Source organism: Xenopus tropicalis, chromosome 6, assembly GCF_000004195.4.
Source record: "Xenopus tropicalis strain Nigerian chromosome 6, UCB_Xtro_10.0, whole genome shotgun sequence".
NCBI lineage: Eukaryota > Metazoa > Chordata > Amphibia > Anura > Pipidae > Xenopus > Xenopus tropicalis.
Window position 1 is genome coordinate 36,877,979 of NC_030682.2, and position 17,994 is coordinate 36,895,972.

Sequence of the window (17,994 nt, forward strand, 5' to 3'; positions counted from 1 at the left end):
CATTTTTTCCGGACCATTTCAACAGTCTGTATTAATCAAATTCATCATTTTATATATTTTAGAAAGAGAGTTCCACTTGGATCTTCCTTTGCCAATGAAATATAAATATACATTTGTAACTGGATACCCACTAGAATGGAAGCCAATCCCTATACACTGAAAGTATTTCGTTTTTTTTCTTTTCATTTTTAAAGATGATGTGGCTGCAATATATATATAGGGATGTCCCAAATGGTATATATTACATAAAATGTAATTAAGTTTGCAGTAAAATGGGCCTCATTATGAATTTTAACCCATGATAAATTATGAGTGAGCTTTGAAATATTTTCCTAAAAATGTAATATTCTCAGAAAGGATTAATATGTTGGAAGTAAACTCAGACACATTTTACAGTTTCAGTCAATTAAACAGAAACGTTGCCAAAGAGTAGGCCTGTCTTTTTATGTACTTTTCAACTTTGTGTCTCATAACTTAAGAAAAATATCTCCCTCAAAGTCTCCTTTTTTCTATTTCCTTTATTCTCCGGGGGCATATTTATCAAAGGTAGAGGTGTTTTGGATAAACTGTGTTGTTGGATTCTCATCAACTGGAATGGTGTATTTTTTCAGTAAATGTGTGAATTTATAGCTATGAACAGACCCGGTGGTACTCATTTATTAAGACAAGTGCCAAACTGCACCCATGCAGTAATCCATAACAACCAAACAGCAGTTAGTTTAACATGGATAAGTGCCATTTGAATAATAACATGGTTTTTAATTGGTTGCTTCGGATTACTCCACTGCTGCAGTATTTCACCTATATTTATGAAAAAGAGCTTGAACTGCAAATTGCATAGTAGAAAGTTAAATGGTGATGCAGCATGGGCATGGAAGTAGGCCAACTGGGGAGCATGGTGGGCATAGTACCTATAAATGCAGAGAAAATAAGGATTTATTATTAGGGATGCACCAAAACCAGTTTTGCGGGTTCAGCTGAACCCCCGAATCCATCGTAAGGGATTCGGCTGAATCCCAAACCGAATTTTAATTAGCACAGCGTGATGAAAAATTTTTCACTTCCGTGTTCATGCAGACATTTAACCCTCCCAAATTGTAATTAGCACATGCTAATTCGGATTTGGTTCTGCCAGGATCGTGGATTTGGCAGAATCCGAACCCTGACGAAAAAGGCCAAATCCTGGCTTCGGTGCATCCCTATTTATTATAAGCTTTTCTGTCTAAATGTTTTAGGAGAGCTAATTTATACAGGTATAGGACCCATTATCCAGAATGCTCAGGAGCAAGGGTATTCCGGATAAGGGGTCTTTCCGTAATTTGGATCTCCATACTTTAAGATTGCTAAAAAATCAGTAAAACATTAATTAACCCCAATAGGATTGTTTTGCATCCAATAAGGATTATTTATATCTTAGTTGGGATCAAGTACAAGGTACTGTTTTATTACTACAGAGAAAAAGGAAATCAGTTTTAAAATTCAGAATTATTTGATTAAAATGGAGTCTATGGGAGATGGGCTTTCCGTAATTCGGAGCTTTCTGATAACGGGTTTCCGGATAAGGGGTCCGATACCTGTACTAAAAGGAGAATAAACAAATAACCAAGATTAAAGAGGGATTTCACTTTCACATTAATTTTTTTAGTAATTTACACAGGAAAGTTGTCAAAATGAAGTTGCAGTTTTTCAGTAGTCTTTCTCTTCTGTCTCCAAGGTCTTTGGGAACACTCGACCAGAAACCAGAATCAGTGCAAGGCAAGACTTTGTTGTTATGGATATTTTATTGCTAGTTTTTATGTTCAGGTGATTCATCCAAAAATTCTAGAAAACTCCCATTTTCTAGGCACTGTCACCTTAAGCAAGTACTGAAAAAATATAAAACGTGAAGATGTAAAATATCTTAAAAAGCCGTTCTCTGTGTCACACCGACTGTTTAAGGTTGTTGAGCACTGCAAGTAGGCCTCAGAATGGCTTCTGATTTATATGCCTTTCAAGTGCCACAAGGAGTGAATCAGCCTGCCTAGAGGTGTCAGTTGCTCTCAGTAGTACTGTCTCCAGTAGATTATTTTATAGAGAAAACTGTTCCATTTGTTTTTTCTCCTGTATTTGCAATGGAATCTTTGTTCTAGAGAGCAGAAGTGTTAATAGCTAGAGACACCCCTTCCTGTGATCATCACTTGTGTCCCTGTACATTCAATGAGTTCTCCAGGGGCAGACATAACATTGCAGCAGAAGTACTGGGGCCAAGACACTTTCAGGAGTTAAATGGGGCATTTTAAGAAATTGTTTTTGAATTTTGAATTGAAACAGGTCAAAATATGTCCCTCGCTTTATATGACAGAATACAAAATTCTTTAATTAAAATAAAGGAAACATAAAACATAAACTAGTTTGAGGAAACCCTAAGCATAAGGTTAATATACTACTGATTCATTTCCCTTTCTATTGTTAGCTTTCTGTAGATGCTTTGTCTTGTGCACAGAAGCCGCTGTGTTGCTGGCCTAGTTTATTTTATTTGGCCACAAATTCTTATTCCTAGAGTTCCACGTACATTCCATTTTGAATGCACCCTGTACCTGAAACTTCCTACTGACAAAACATTCTCGCTGTGTTTTGCATTATATTGTGGATATGAAACCTTGTACGATAATTGAGCACATCTATTTCCTAGCCATTTCTGAATCCAAGAAAGTCACCATTGCACGGTTCCGGATAATAATACTTAAAAGACGCATTAAGTCTAGTAATTACTTAAAAGCAAAGATCGGGTTTTACAAATTTCCCCAGCCTTTTCTTAAAAGCCGAATCTGGAAGCCATCCCACACTTACACTGCACAATCTGGATGTTTTACTGTGATAGTGAATCACTGTCTTGCAGCCTTCAAAGCTTTGTATTCGCTGTATAACATTTCCAGAAGGTTTCTTTTTAATATTCGTTTCCTCTAATAAATGACAAAAACAGCATTTATGGCAATGGGCTTGGAGGCAGTCTAAATATAATTCTCTGATTTCAACTCTAACTTGTCATATAAGATTAGATTAAACATTATTAAAACACTGGTCTGGCTTTATATCGCTGAATATTGAGGAAGGAGTAAGACACTCTGATTAAGTGATTCATTATTCAGTGTCTTTAGGTGTGAAGAGCTCGCAGCAAAGTTACAGCCATAGGTACTAAGAATTTGTTTTTTCTTTCTATTAAAAACAAAAAAGAGAAGAAAATCTGTATCTAAGCCTCTCAAAAGAATAATATCCTAAATGTTATACAGCTCCACAAATACTCTAGAAATGCATAGTATATTATAATAATAAACTGGACTGGACCCTTAGGAGAGAGTACTGGGCCTCGTTTATCAACACTAGGCAAATTTGCACCTGGGCAGTAACCCATAGCAACCAATCACTCATTAGTATTTATCAGCCAGCTGCAGGTTAAACATTGAAAACAACCATTTGATTGGCTGCCATGGGTTACTGCCCAGGTGCAAATTTAACCCCCTTCTTGAACATGTGGCACGTTCAGCCTCCACTCCTGCAGTTGATGCTTGTTCAGAGAAATGGTAGAAATAGCAGGAGGTCACATTTTCATTTTATTACCCTACTCAGTCCTGAGGTTTTTACATATCACAAAAAACTACTACTGATCCCTTTTTCTGGCTAAAAATTAGAGTCACTATTATCCTTCATTCATTCCATCTACTTCCACTGGGTTGGGAGCAGTAGAGAAACTAGCTATACAGCAGACACCATGGTAGCGCGCGGGGGGGGGGCACACGTGATAGAGAGGGGGCCCAAGTGCGGGGTTCCCTCTTTTTCCGCCTTTTTAAAAAAATACCTGCAAAGCGCGTTGCAGCCCGGGAGGTGTGGCAGGAGTGGGCCGGGAGGAGGGCCGGGAGGAGGGGTGGGAGGGGAGGGACTGTTTGCTCCAGGTTCCCTTAGAAGATTAGTTTGCAGGGGGGCCCAGACCGACCAAGTTACACCACTGGCTGGGACTTCTGGATCCCCCATCAACCTCTACAAGGTTGGAGTGACCATCTTATATATTATTCATTAGTTTCAACTTCACATTGCATGAGGGAAAGAAGAGTACTAGTAACAGCTAAAAAATGTGCAAAATGGCAACAAATTTGCGAAATGAGGCTACTGCATGACTTTTTTTTTACCAGCACAACATTTTTGCCACAACTATGCCTTTTTTATGAGACCACAGTTTTGCAAATAAATTCACCAATGGAGAAATGTGGAATTTCACGGCAAATCCATGCCTGGCGAAAAAATTCGCTCATCGCTACTTATAAGTGTGTGTAGAGAATCCATACATTACTTTTTCCATTTTTTTGGCTGTAGACACTGGACCAGGGGGAGGGGAGATAAAGGGCATGAGTCCAGTATAAAAAGGGTCCAGATGTGTCTAAATCACATATAAATGGATAGATTGGCTTCAGCCTGTATTTCCATGCAGTGTCGTATGCTACATATGATGATACCTCATATGACATTGAATCATGCCCTGCATGTATAATATGGGAAGATTACTTGATCCGTGAACATTTTATTATTGTGCTAAAAATGAATGCTGTGTGCATTATATTAATTATACTGTATGCATCTATGGAGTGCAATTCTGAGCATTGCCCCAGTTCTGTTAGCTTGTGCTACTTAACATGTAGAATCCATTAAGTAATGTTAGTGAATTAAGCTTACGCTCGCATTGTCTGTGCAGCTGTTCTTTCCTGTTTCCATGGCAATTTGGTGTCATTATCAGTGACGTTCCTACTATATAAGCTGATTATGTTATTATAGTTGTCATATTAGACACTAGATAGGGCTGGCTGCTTTATAAAACTTACATTTCATATCATATGAATTATTTTTCGTTACACATAGACGTTTCCCAAGTCTTGCCATATAGTTTAGCATCAGCCAGGTCACTATTTTGACCCCTGCAGTAAATAAATATTTTAGCATATGTGCAAATAGCAATAGCATCACCCCAAAACAAGGTCAGACCAGTCATAAGTATGTTATTTTAAACAATAAATTGCAATTAACCATTTCGATTTTGTATATATTACGTACCCTGTTTTACACAGCTAATAGGAAGCTTTTTCTATAGGAGCTCTGACCTGCCTTGCTGCCTGTCAGAGGTTAAATGACTCTGGAAGCTTTAAAATTAGAAGGACCTGAGGAAGAGGGAGATACTATGAAAAAATAAATGCTGCCTGCGCCAGTCATTAAATGCTATGGCAGCCAGCATTGCAACTCAGAGCTGCTGCAGATAAAGCAAATTACTAGCTGGGTGAAAAGAAAATAGAAAGCTAATATAATTTGTGAAAGTGCTCAGAAAAGCACATTTAGCAGTTTTACATTAATTTGTTGGGGTTTGATTCCCTATTAAGCCATTTTTAAATGCAATGGTGTGTTTCTTGCTACTGTTTGCACTACTGGTCCTGACTAATGAAACACTGTAGCAGCCTGCAAAGAATCACCCAAGGGATTGACGAGACCTGACTTATAGAAAGAGGCAAAACAGAATTTAATGACTGTTACATTATTATTATTATATGTGTAGTGCCATAGTCCCCAGCATTGGTTTACAGACAAGCATTTCATCAGATTTTATGCACAGCTACAGTTGGATATTGTTAGGAGACAATAGGGGGAAGGCCTTGCACAGAGGGAGCTTATATTTACAAAGAACTTTAAAAGAGGCTCATAGGAGATACTTCAAAGGGTGAGTTTCTTCTAGAACTCTTCTAAATGGGAGTGGAGGGTGTCATGGAATATCTATACCTGGGAATGGGGGCTAGGAGGGGATAGCAGAGAGTTCAGGGCTGCATTCTAGGGACTTGGCCAAAGCACCTATAGCTTACAGCACTCGTGGTCTCCCAAAAGAATGACACTTTATTTGCATATATATTCATTTATCTACTAACCACCAATTAACTCACCATAAAATGGCAACACCTACATAAGTCACCTTTTGTCCCTCACATTAAATATATAAATATTATAGATGCATGGGGTCTTATTTATGTGCTGATTTGTTATCTCACACTTAAACTACTTGCCGTATGGGTCTTTTAGAATGGGTATTTTACTTGAGCAATGTCCATTAGGGCTAATGTATAAAGGGAAGCCATATTTAGAGTCATCTCCTGTAAACAAGTTTCTCCGAACTAGTACATGGTAGAGTGATTTTAATATGGCTATGCTAATCTTGTTAGCAGCGTTGCAAGGAATGAGCAAATGGGAAGACTTTTGCTACTTCAGATGCTGATTGTGATTCTAAAGGAGACAGGAGCCTCATTCTAGGTACCAGTTTATCATTAATGACAGACAGACACTCCCCATTTTCACCTGTCAGTAATTTAATAATTAATTCCAGTATTTATATCTTAAGGTGGCCATACACGTGGCGATCTGACGATGTTTCGTACGACCATCGGTCGCACGAAACATCGTAAGATCCGCCACACACCATTCAGGGCTGAATCGGCAGGTAAGGAGGTAGAAACAATAGGATTTCTACCTCCTTCTGCCGATTCAGCTCTGAAGGGAGAATTTTGGTCAGGCGCCTTCTATGGCGCCCGATCAAAATTTTCAAACTTGTCCGATCGGCGAGTCGTCCGATATCGGCAGCTTCCTGCGATATCGGTCGACTCGCCGACGTGCCATACACGCACCGATTATCGTACGAAACGAGGTTTCGTACGATAATATCGGTGCGTGCATGGCCACCTTTACCAACAGAAGTGGGTAAGAAAGAAAATCAGCAAAATACTGCAGCATTCATAGGATTCTTCATGGTTAAACAAAATAACATTTACTCCTAAATACCCCCACAGTATAATAATAACAGTTTTTTTGCAGGCAGTGTGCTACTTTAAGAAAATAAATAATAAGAAAAAGGTTGTGTATGTACTGCCATTTGGGAAGTATTGTCAATATAATTTCACATTTTCCTATAGACTTTCTTTGCATTAAAATACAGCACAGATAAGCACAAATATTAAAGTTATTATCTGAAATGTTTGGGGCCTGGGTTTCTCTGGTTAAGGGGTCCTCCAATAATATTGAGCACCATTTCTTAAAGCTACTAAAAAGATCAATATTGTTTTGCCATTGGTATGGATTAATTATTATGAAGTACACAAGGTTCTGTTGTATAACGATAGAGTCCAGGTATAGGATCCCTTATCTGGAAACTTGTTATACAGAACACTCTATATTGCAGAAAGGCCATCTCCCACAGAGTCCATTTTAAACAAATAATTCTAATTTTTAAAAATGATTTCCTTTTTCTCTGTAATAATAAAACAGTACCTTGTGCTTGATGCCAACTAATTTATAATTAATCCTTACTCGAGGCAAAGTAAACTTAAGTATGGCGATCCAAATGACAAAAAGATCCTTTTTCCAGAAAATCCCCAAGCATTCCAAGTAATAGATCCTATACTTGTATAAAGCAAATCCTTCAAAAATAATAGGTTGTTTGTTTTAATAGGACAGTATGGAAAAGGACAATGCCATATTATAAGCCTTTTTTTGTATGATATCCCTTAACTTTATATAGTTAAAGATGAATACTTACCCAGCATTTCAATTATATTAGCTAGTGAAACAGCCAGATTTTAATGCAAAGAAAACGGTTTAACTGTGACCTAATTAAATGCATTAGAATAAAATTATATGGCCTTTTCATTGGAATTTATATTAACATTTCTGGAATGTAACAGTTTAATAAAAGTGCAATTGAATGCACAATTCAGCATGAAAGAGCAAATTTAATAAAATGAAAAATGTAACTAAGCTTTGCAAAACTCAATATTCTATTATATCTCTTGATATTTGCGAGTTATTCAACTTCATGACAGCCTGACATAATATGAACTGATTACAATATTATATAAGCAAATTACACAATTATAACAACACATTCTCTTTATTTGTTGCTTATGTGATTCAAATCACTAATAAACAGGTAAAACACATATATTATGTAATGTTAAATAAGAACAATATCTGTTATACAAGCCCTATTTTCTCAACATTGTAGAAGCCTGGGCACTGCTATCTGCCTTCTCTTCTCATAAAGGCTACTTTTGGCCACTCTGTTTACTTTTCCCTTTATTCACTGAATGAAAGGATATTTTTAAGATCCCTAATATTTCTTGCCTAAAAAACATGCCTTGTGTGTCTTTATCATTATTTAAATCTAGTGGTTTCATTTACTACAGGGCGATATTGTAAAAATATAACTTAAAATACCAACATCAGCTAGAAAGGACATTCAACATAGTCTATGGGAAAAAGGGGCAGATTTAAAAAAAAATGTTGATTCTAAGCAATTTAAATGTTATCATAGTTATTAACACTTTCCTAATTTTTCTTAAAAAATTCCCTTGCAGTCAAAAAACAGTGCCTGTTTGTCAGAATTGATTTGACTGCTTTCTGATGTGTGTTAGAGTTTAGCGGCATTGCTGTACTCTAACAACTAACATACTGATGCAGCCCCTAACAAAGTACCAGCATGCCTCATACATAGTCTTTGGGGCTCATTATTAGCAGGTTACCAGCCTCCAGATGTTACACTGACCAAACCCCAGTTAATTTTAGTGTTATAGGAAGATCCCTCTACTAACATCTTTTGTTTTTACCGATATGCCACTAGCACAAGGTTCATAAAGATTTTATCCATATTTTGTGCATAAAGACCCAAATGCGTTGCCTTTTTTCCTGGTTTGCTGTGAAATATCATGAACATTTTGCTGAATTTAACAGACTGCTTGCAATATACAGTAGAAGGCACACGTATGTGAATGCCATTCAGTTGTAACAGGAGGTAAACCTTTGGACTGCTAATAGGATTCAGCAGGAAGATTAATGGCTCCTGTTAAAATTGACCATAGATATATGAACCTTAGATTATAAGCACCACTAGGGCATGGACAGATCTGAATAAGAGCTGCGTTAATATATGTTGGCACTAAGTCAGTGAGATTACCCATCAGTAGCAAATATTGGTTGCATTGATCCTGCAAGGTTCTTTAGAGTTATCAGAATACAAATACTGTATTGTATTATCTGTGTCTATGATTAGATGTATTTCACTTTATGTATTAGGTCTACAGTCTTAATATTACACACTGTTGTTTGAGGTTTTATACAAAAAACAATGCAGTAATATCTAAAAAGGAATTCTAAAGTAACCAATTATGAACATAGACTTCCCCGAAAGCTTTATAGTCTATAAGGATATGCCTGTAATATGGTTGGATTTTAGGTATGGCAAATAGTAAAAAAAGTTACTTTATTCAGAATCAAAAGTAAGCGTATCTTCAGCTCTAAGTGGTGATTAACACTGAAACTGATATATATTGCCAACATATTCCACAGCTCATTACAGAGATTATACATCATTATACCTTTACACACATACACCATGGTCAGTTTTATGAAGAGCCAATTAACCTGCATGTATATTTTTGGAGCGTGGGAGGAAACCGCAGTACCTAGAGGACACTCATGCAAACATGGGAGAACATACAGTTCCTTCCAAATAGTGCCCTAGCTGGAATCGAACCTAGGACTCCAGCCCAGCAAGGTATTCACACCTTTTCAAAGCCTATGTTTGGAACATCCATTCTGGCCCATAGAACCTGGTCCTTTTATTGATTGTATGGTGTTTTTACACAGTACTTTGCTTTGTGGTGCTTCAATACAATTAATACCATATCATTTTTTTTATAAAAGTTCTATTTTGGTCTAATGCTTAAAAGCTAGCAAACAAAGACAATAAACCACCACTGGCTATTAATCATGGATATACACTATACACACAGTTGTTTATTATACATGAAGAGATGGTATTTGCTGGTATTTGCAGTTTTTTTTATTTAACATAATGACATTTTTTCTTACTGCGTTTTAGCTGAACTCAAGGAAACTATATATGTAAGAGTGAGCAAGTTATTGTCTGCTAAAGTAGAATTTATCTTTAACTTCTTTCGGAGCAACGCCTCAATTCAAAGAATACACCTAATAGCACTTCTCCATCTGGTATAATGTGTATTGATACAAACACACAAACATAAACTGTACACAGAGAAATCTGCATAGCGAGCACAGTCTCCTACAGTCCATACACTGCACAAGCGCTAATATTTAGCTGGCAACACATTACCAGTTGTTTGTTATGTCAAATATTTGCCTAGCATCATCCATTCCCAAAACTTGAATATTGCCCTCAAATCTGCAAGTTAATAAGTAGGCGACTGTGCTTTAGATTCAATAAAATCCTGTTTTACCAAGCCATTCTATCTGTCACTGGAACTGCAAGATTTAGGCACATTTTGGCTTAACTGACCATTTGTGTCTGAATTTAACTGCATTTGGTCCAAACATTACAGCACCATCTTATTAGCTAAAGGAACAACAACAACAAAAGACAAACTGACTTGTGCCATAAAAACTGAACTTTGAGGTTAAAGTTTAAAATATTGAAGTAAGACCCCTGAAACCCCTATTTAATGCTAAAACAATTCAATCAGTGAAATGATTTAATGGTATAGTGTGTCAGTCTAAGACGCATAGATATCCATTCTTAATGCATATGAACTTTGCACTTTAGCTAGATGAGGTGTTATTTATAACAACACATTGTGGCCACCTAATGAGTAATAACCATAATAGTATTGACAAAGTCATTAAGTCAATTGGCCTTCAATTTTTTGCTCTCAAAATGCTTTGCAAAAACAAAAACCATAGCACAAATATTTTCTCTAATAATGACTGGAAAAGGGTCAAGGTAATAAATAAATGGAGGAGGCAATGTATATCGTTAAATTTGTTTTAGCGAAAGAAAACCCTGCAACAGTTTATCACCTTGCATCAAACAGATACAAGGCTGGATTTAACAAAGCAGCTGATTTTTATTTTAATTGATTCAATATATTTTATTTAACTCATTGCTGTTCAGTTATTATTTAGTCTGTATGTATTTAAAAAAGAGAAAACTTTTTTGCTAAATTTGATTTTGTGCAGAAAAATAGGGATCTATGAATAAAGCTAAAGCAGAAAAAAGACAGGTAAGGGTATAGGCAAAGTAAGGTTGAGATCCCTCTGCTGTTTGCTATTGATTTCAGCAATCAAGTGGGAAAGTAACGTAAAGCCCGCACTTGTAGGAATAATTCAATTTGAGCACAGGGAGGTTGTTAGGGAGAGTTTAGAAAACATTTAGTACAGAAGGAAAGAATATGCAGAATGCAAAGGCCCCTTTATCCACTGTCCTCACAATATGTGTAAAATTATATATGGCCATTGCACTACATTCAATGAAAAAATATACAGTATTATTTATCAAACTGTTAACCTCATTTTTGCAGCACTTAAGATAATGTAATATAATATTGTAATTTAAAAAAAAAAAAATCAGCCTAACAGTTATATGTTAAAATGACCAGTGTATGATTTTCAGAAAATTAGTATTTTTTCCTATTCTAGTATTTTATCTTTCCAGTGCAATATCCCTGCCTATAATCACTTTTATGCATAGGGTGTAGACAGTTAAATGTTTACTGTCAGATACAAGGGAATATTATATGTTTGATTATTTTGTTGCTATATATACATTTATTGCACTGTAATTGTTTCAGATTTAAAAGCGTTTCAGTTTTTTTATTATCTTTTTCAAGTTTTCTGCTATTTTTGTATTATACTTTACATATATATAGAGAGAAGAAAAGAAATATATGTTGTAAAACTTTATACAGAGGTCTCATATGTTCGACACATTTACGATTAGAACAGGTTCATACTAACGATGATGGTAAGTTCTAAAACCAATAAATTACCAAAGCAGATGAAATTTCTTATACTGCTATCCTTATTACTTTGAAAATGGGAATTATTTGCTTGTATTTACATACATATTTCATTAATATGTGAAGATTTGAAAAACAAGCTTATGTAAAAGTGAAAATCTAGTTAATCAATATATGCCTTTTTGCACTTACATACACTAAAAAAAATATGTTGTTCCCAAGAGCATAGAAGTAAGAAAAAGGGACTGGAAACATTTATGAATTTAACAGAATGCAGAAAAGGCAAATAATCTAAAATTACAATTACAGAATAATCTAGTGGAACTAATTTTATTTTAAAAGTCTGAATTAAAACGAGACTGGTTATTGATTCAGTAGTTAAGAATTTAAGGGACACATTAAAGCACGGGACCAAAGAACATTCCCAGTAAATTCTCTAGTCACTGCTACACCAACCTGTGAAGTGGCTATTGCTGTGTCTGTGGGAATATATGTGAAATGAACTAATTTCTGACTTTAACATAAGGAAATCATATTTTTTTAAATCTAAGTAATGAATCAATGCCTGTTTTGAAACTAATGCAGGGTCAGTGATAATAGAAAGAAAAAGATACTTAAATCCTATTAAGTTATTCTAAAGCTCAGAAATAAATTGTCCTTTTGCTCATTTTTAAGTGTAGAAAGGGAACTATATTTTTTGGTCTAAATTGTATTGTGGCAGGAATGTGTAGATATAAAAAATATCTGTTGTTTTTTTTAAAAAAATGAAATAGCACAGGGGACTGTTAGAATTGTGATCACTGGAAATCCTAATTGGATAACAGAAACCATTACAGATGAAAAATGCATATCAATGTTTATATAGCATATTGCACACCGCTTTTTTAAAATATTGTGAAGGGCAAAGTACTAATTTCCTTATTGGTCCCAGAGGAAAGCCCTTTGATTGTAGCTTGTAATGTTAGACCACTAACCTAATTGTACATGATTCTGCAGACAGAATGCACAACAGTCAGAAGTGCGCACATGGCTGAAAGGGTATGATAAGGATTATTCTAATTGCACTTTCTCTAGGTGCTATTCTGGTGGTCTGCTGAAGGGTATCACTAGCCAAAGTAGGCTTAATTATAAGTACCAGCTTTCTAACATCGCTTGTGAAATTCTCATCAAATCCCCCCCCCCCCCACCCCACAAAAGGTAACTTGAGTGATAGACGAGGCTTAAAAGATACAGGAAAATAGTGTTACAGGACTGACATCCAACCTGGGGCCCTCCTGCTCTTGATAAACTACAGCATTCTCGTCACAGCCTAAGGCTAAAGGCTGATGATTGCAGTTCAGCAACCCCTAGACGCCCATAGTTTAGATTTTTCTATGTCGAAATATGCACATATAATGGATAGGACACGGTCCGGGCCATTAACTTTGACTCTAGATTGTATAATTTGGATAGGTATACTGTTTCACAAAGCCATCCTTTCATTTCTCCAGAAACCAAATGCCCTTAAAACAATTGTTTGTGAAGTGACTCTAAAAGAAAGAACAGCAGTTTCTCAAATTCGCCAGGACCCAGTTATTGGATACACCGTGGTTAATGAAGCTAGTTTGTCATTTTTGCTCTGTGATTAGGTATAGATTTCCTGGTAATTTATTTTCTTTAAACGCTTGCCAATGTTATCTTCCCTAAACAGACAAAACAGAAGGGGGGGGAGAGGTTTAAAAGCATTGCAAGCCTAGACAGACTAATTAAACACTGGAATAATAACTTTTGAAAAGTTGTCTTGTTTAAAGCCCCAAGCCTGGAAGAAAAAATAAGGTCAAACATATGTCACGAATTACTCATTTGTCATTCATGTCTTATAATTATTGAATAACCATTCATCCCAATCAGAATATCTCATAAGACTTAATTAGGAATGGTAAGCAGGTCATCTCCAATTATGACTTCGCTTTCACTTATTCCACTGACCACTTGTCTGATTAGTGAGTTAATATAGTTGCACTTATCTCTCGCCATCATCTAATAGCAGGATAAAGCTACTCCACTTTATATATATAAATATATATATGATAAGCATCGAAATCACCAATGAACTGGAACATATAATACATATTTCAGTTATGTTTATATTCAGTGTGATATACTATGTTCATTTCTTATGCTACTGATATGCAAGTATCACGTATATTGTATTTCTTTTACTAGAATTTGCCATTTTAAATGGAAATGGAAAAGAGGATTTTAGTGTTCATGTCTGTTTGGGGTATTTCAGGTATGACGGAAGGTGTCTGTTATGAATCATTTGACTTTTTCAGTTCTAGATATTGATTGGTAGTTATTCATATCACTATTGATATGCAGCGGATTAAAAATGTATATATTATTATGGTCTGCCAGAGATTCTGATCAGTGAAAGTGATGTAATAGGCTCAAAAGAACTGATTTCACTGAAGTGGCTTATGTGACTGAATTAAAGCAAATATTACCCATCACTTTGCACTTTGTTAATTAAACTCTTAATTTGATGCAGACTGTGTATATGGCTTTCCCAGAGGAGGTGTTAGCTGATAATATAATTAACACCTTTCTGCAGTTGCTGGGACGGGCAAAAAAGGCTGCCCTCCCTGGGATGAAATCTCTCTATTTTATTCCTGCAGGAAGGGGGAATGGGCAGTCTAAATGTGCCAATTGTCTTTTTATCTGCCATAAAATTGCATTTGTAATAGTTTGGCTGCTGAGAGAAACAGGAGTCAACAAGTGATCTCCATTTCTTGTTATAATACTGCAGTGATACTGGATCAGGCTGAATAAGGATGGAGTGCAGCACGGGTTTCTGAAGGATTGTGTCAATAAATAGATTGTAATTTCAAATGAAAAAATGATACTTGGATTCAATCTTGCTTATTAAAGGAATTTGATATTCTTTTGACACTGACAGGATTGTTACATAGGAATACACCAGGAAAGACTTGAAAAGAGGGAACTATTTCTGCCCGTTCGTATTGTAATGTAATATACAAGTATTTCCTGTTTAAATAGAAACTTTTTACTTATAATATGTCTTGCATAGCGTTTATAACATTCCTATAGTGTTAGCAAGCTGCACATGTCTGAAATATTGTATACATGCTAGTTAGCAAGTGTCTAACTAGTACTTTTTACACTGCTAAATGCATTTGCCAGTGAGTACGAACACAAAGCTTTGAGCAACAGAAAAACCCCTCTCTGCTCAATTTGAACTGTCAGAAGAAGCTGCCGTATGCATGGATGCTAATGGCATATCCTAGGCATACAGTTGCTTAGGTTTGCACCACTGCTGTGCCACTTTCTGCAATGCAGTGCTAATCCAATACAAGGCATCACAATTACCAGCTAATATATATTTCCTTTTTGCTGCATGCTCAGACATTGTAAACACAAATATCCTTACCTGAACTGTCACTTTTTCTTTTGCCAGTCCTCTTTTCTGCTTCTGCCGGGGAGAGGGTCTGTCTGCCATAGTCCCCTGTCACACAAGCTGCACCCGTTGAGCTGTTAGTGCCCAGGCTGGATGTGTTTGAACACAAAATAGAGGGGCTGCCACTTAGATCTGGAGGTCCAGATTCCTGCTGAAGGCAAAGGCTATGTCTGGTGGAGGCAGGAGGAGATGACATCTGAGGAATGTGCCAATTTGATTGCAAGGTCTGGTGCTGTTGTTGCTGGTGATGATGATGATGGTGATGATGGTGATGATGTCCTCTGTGATGCTGGCTCCCAAACATGCCCTCCTCATTGGGATAGCCAGTTAATATGCAAGAGGACGAAGAAGAGGATAAATCAGGATAGGACATGTGGTCGGATCTTCCATGGAGGGCAAGAGAAGACTGGGCAAAGGGGTGTAAGCCCTGAGAGGTGGCATGGGGGCTGCGCAGGCAGCCAAACAGTGTGTGTTCCATGGCATACAAGTTTCAAGTTGCAGGCTTGAGATTCTGGCAGGATTAAACTCCACAACGCTGTCACTTTTCACTGTAAAATGATATTTTTCCCAAACAGTAACGGCACACTTTCAGTACAGATCAGATAATCCAGGTCTTCAGCCTGGTGGCCAGTCTCCTGTGCTTAAACAGTTTGCTCTGACCAAGATGAGCTTTTGCAGAGCTGCTCAGATGTCAAGAGTAGGAGAGGTTAAAGCCAACAGAAGGTGGTCCCAAGGAGCTGCTTTAATGGGGGAACAGCTAAGAGAGGATATAAATAGTGTGTAATGTGAGCTGGGGGCTGGCTTAGCAACACAGTACTGACCACAAACTCTCTCCAAAACTTTAGCACTCACAGATCCTTCCAAGTTGCGACAGCATCACTGCACTGTCTATGTACAACTTAAACCGGTTCTGCCCATTGCTAATATGGATATAGAGAAACTGCACGCAGGTCTTAGTAATTCATATACTGACACAATGACAAAAAGCTCATTCTACCGTAAGAAATCAATTGGAAAGTATTGTGCCATGCCAAGCAATACATGCCATTTTATTTCTTTTTTAGTGTTCTGTGTAGTGAATGTGATACAATATAAATAGCTTTAACTAAGGCACCATTAACCTACTGTTACTGAATCTATAACTCCCAGAATCCCCTGCCAGCTGCACTAGGTTATAACTTTTTACCAACATAGGACATATATGTGCAGTTTTATACAGCGGGAAGTAAGCAGTATACATTGTTCTCTTTTGGCGAGAGTAACGCAGAACCTGAGTAATGTTCTCCTCAAATTGTTTTCAGAAATAGGAAGATGTAACATCCTCTTAGTAAATAGGAAACATGTGTGTTTTCCCAACTAAAAGTCACACCTGTGTTTTTCAGATGTTTGTCCCTAAAATCTGCTCCAGGTACTGCTTACTGCACAGTAACACAATATTGTTCTATTCATCAGCATAAATACTCATTAACCCCTTCACCTATGGCACAGAAGCCTAGTTTGTTGTACCAGCATAGAATCTTTTATCTAAAATGCTTGGGATTTGAGGTTTTCCAGATAAGGGATCTTTCTGTAATTTGAATCTCCACACCTCAAGCCTGCTAAAAATCATTTAAATGTCAAATAAATCCAAAAGGATTGTTTTGCTTCCAATATGGATTCACACAGCTTAGGTACCATCAAGTACAAGGCACTGTTTGATTATTACAGAGAATGAATAAATCACTTTTAAAAATTAGAATTATTTGCTTAAAGTGCAGTCTATGAGAGGTGGCCTTCTCATCATTCAGAGCATTCTGTATAATGGGTTTCTGGATAAGAGATCCCATTTAAGCAATTCACTGTCTGTAAAAGACTATACAATCCACCTGTATAGTAAGTATACCAATTTATGTAGTGTAGTGTTTTATTTTATATTAATTTTAGCAATTTTATAATGAGTTTTAAACCCTGTAATCCAATTGCTCAGTTACCTTGTGCGTTGCCAAAAAGTTATAATGTAAGTTGCTATATCTAAAATATATTTGAGACGGGCTTTCTACATGACCTAGCTCTTCTTAGGACTGTATTTTAACCCATCAATGTATTCAGGGGAATTAAGAGTGCTTGTGCTGTGCTTCTACTTTTGAGAGAATTGTACATGGCCATGGGAGATATCAGAATACTAGAGGAGGTCTTTGCTAACCAAATACAGATCAAAGATGAACTTAATTAGGTGCCGGGGGGGAGTCACAGTCTATGTAGGCTCTGGAGCAGGACAGGTGTCCTCTGTTAGTTTGATACCACCTGTGCACATTATTCAGCCCCTATGTCTTCAAATGAAATTCAGCGTACAATCACCCACAAAGCCCAAAGAGATATCAGACACATTCATTCAGCATTTAAAACAATAGTTCAGTAAGTCTTGTATTCCTTATGTAACACAACTTTTTTGGTATAATTTTTCAAATGATACAGTATGAGGACCAACTGGCATATGGCAGAATTGTATCTGTTGCTGCTCGATAAAGAAAGGGTATGCGTGCAGTGAATACAGTGTTAGTGGCGGCTTCTGCAGCAGAAAGGGTCACGCTCTTAAAAACAGAGAGTGGCAGGAAACGTGACAAATCACTGCTCCAGGGAAACAGTAGGCGCTCCATGGAGTCATCTCCCAGACGTTGTGGGATTAGGAGGGAGGTTGAACAAGCTAAAGTATCTCAATATCCTTATAATATT

The 17,994-nt window shown here is 36.7% G+C and overlaps 1 protein-coding gene across 1 annotated transcript in view; it reads right to left on the reverse strand.

The window, feature by feature from the left end:
- The window catches only part of meox2 (mesenchyme homeobox 2), a 67,360-nt gene extending 51,450 nt beyond the window's left edge, over positions 1 to 15,910 (reverse strand). The window contains exon 1 of the mRNA NM_001123426.1: positions 15,256 to 15,910. Within this exon, the coding sequence (NP_001116898.1) occupies positions 15,256 to 15,760 (505 nt within the window). The 5' untranslated portion in view covers positions 15,761 to 15,910. The remainder of the gene's footprint in view (positions 1 to 15,255) is intronic.
- Positions 15,911 to 17,994: the final 2,084 nt, after the last annotated feature.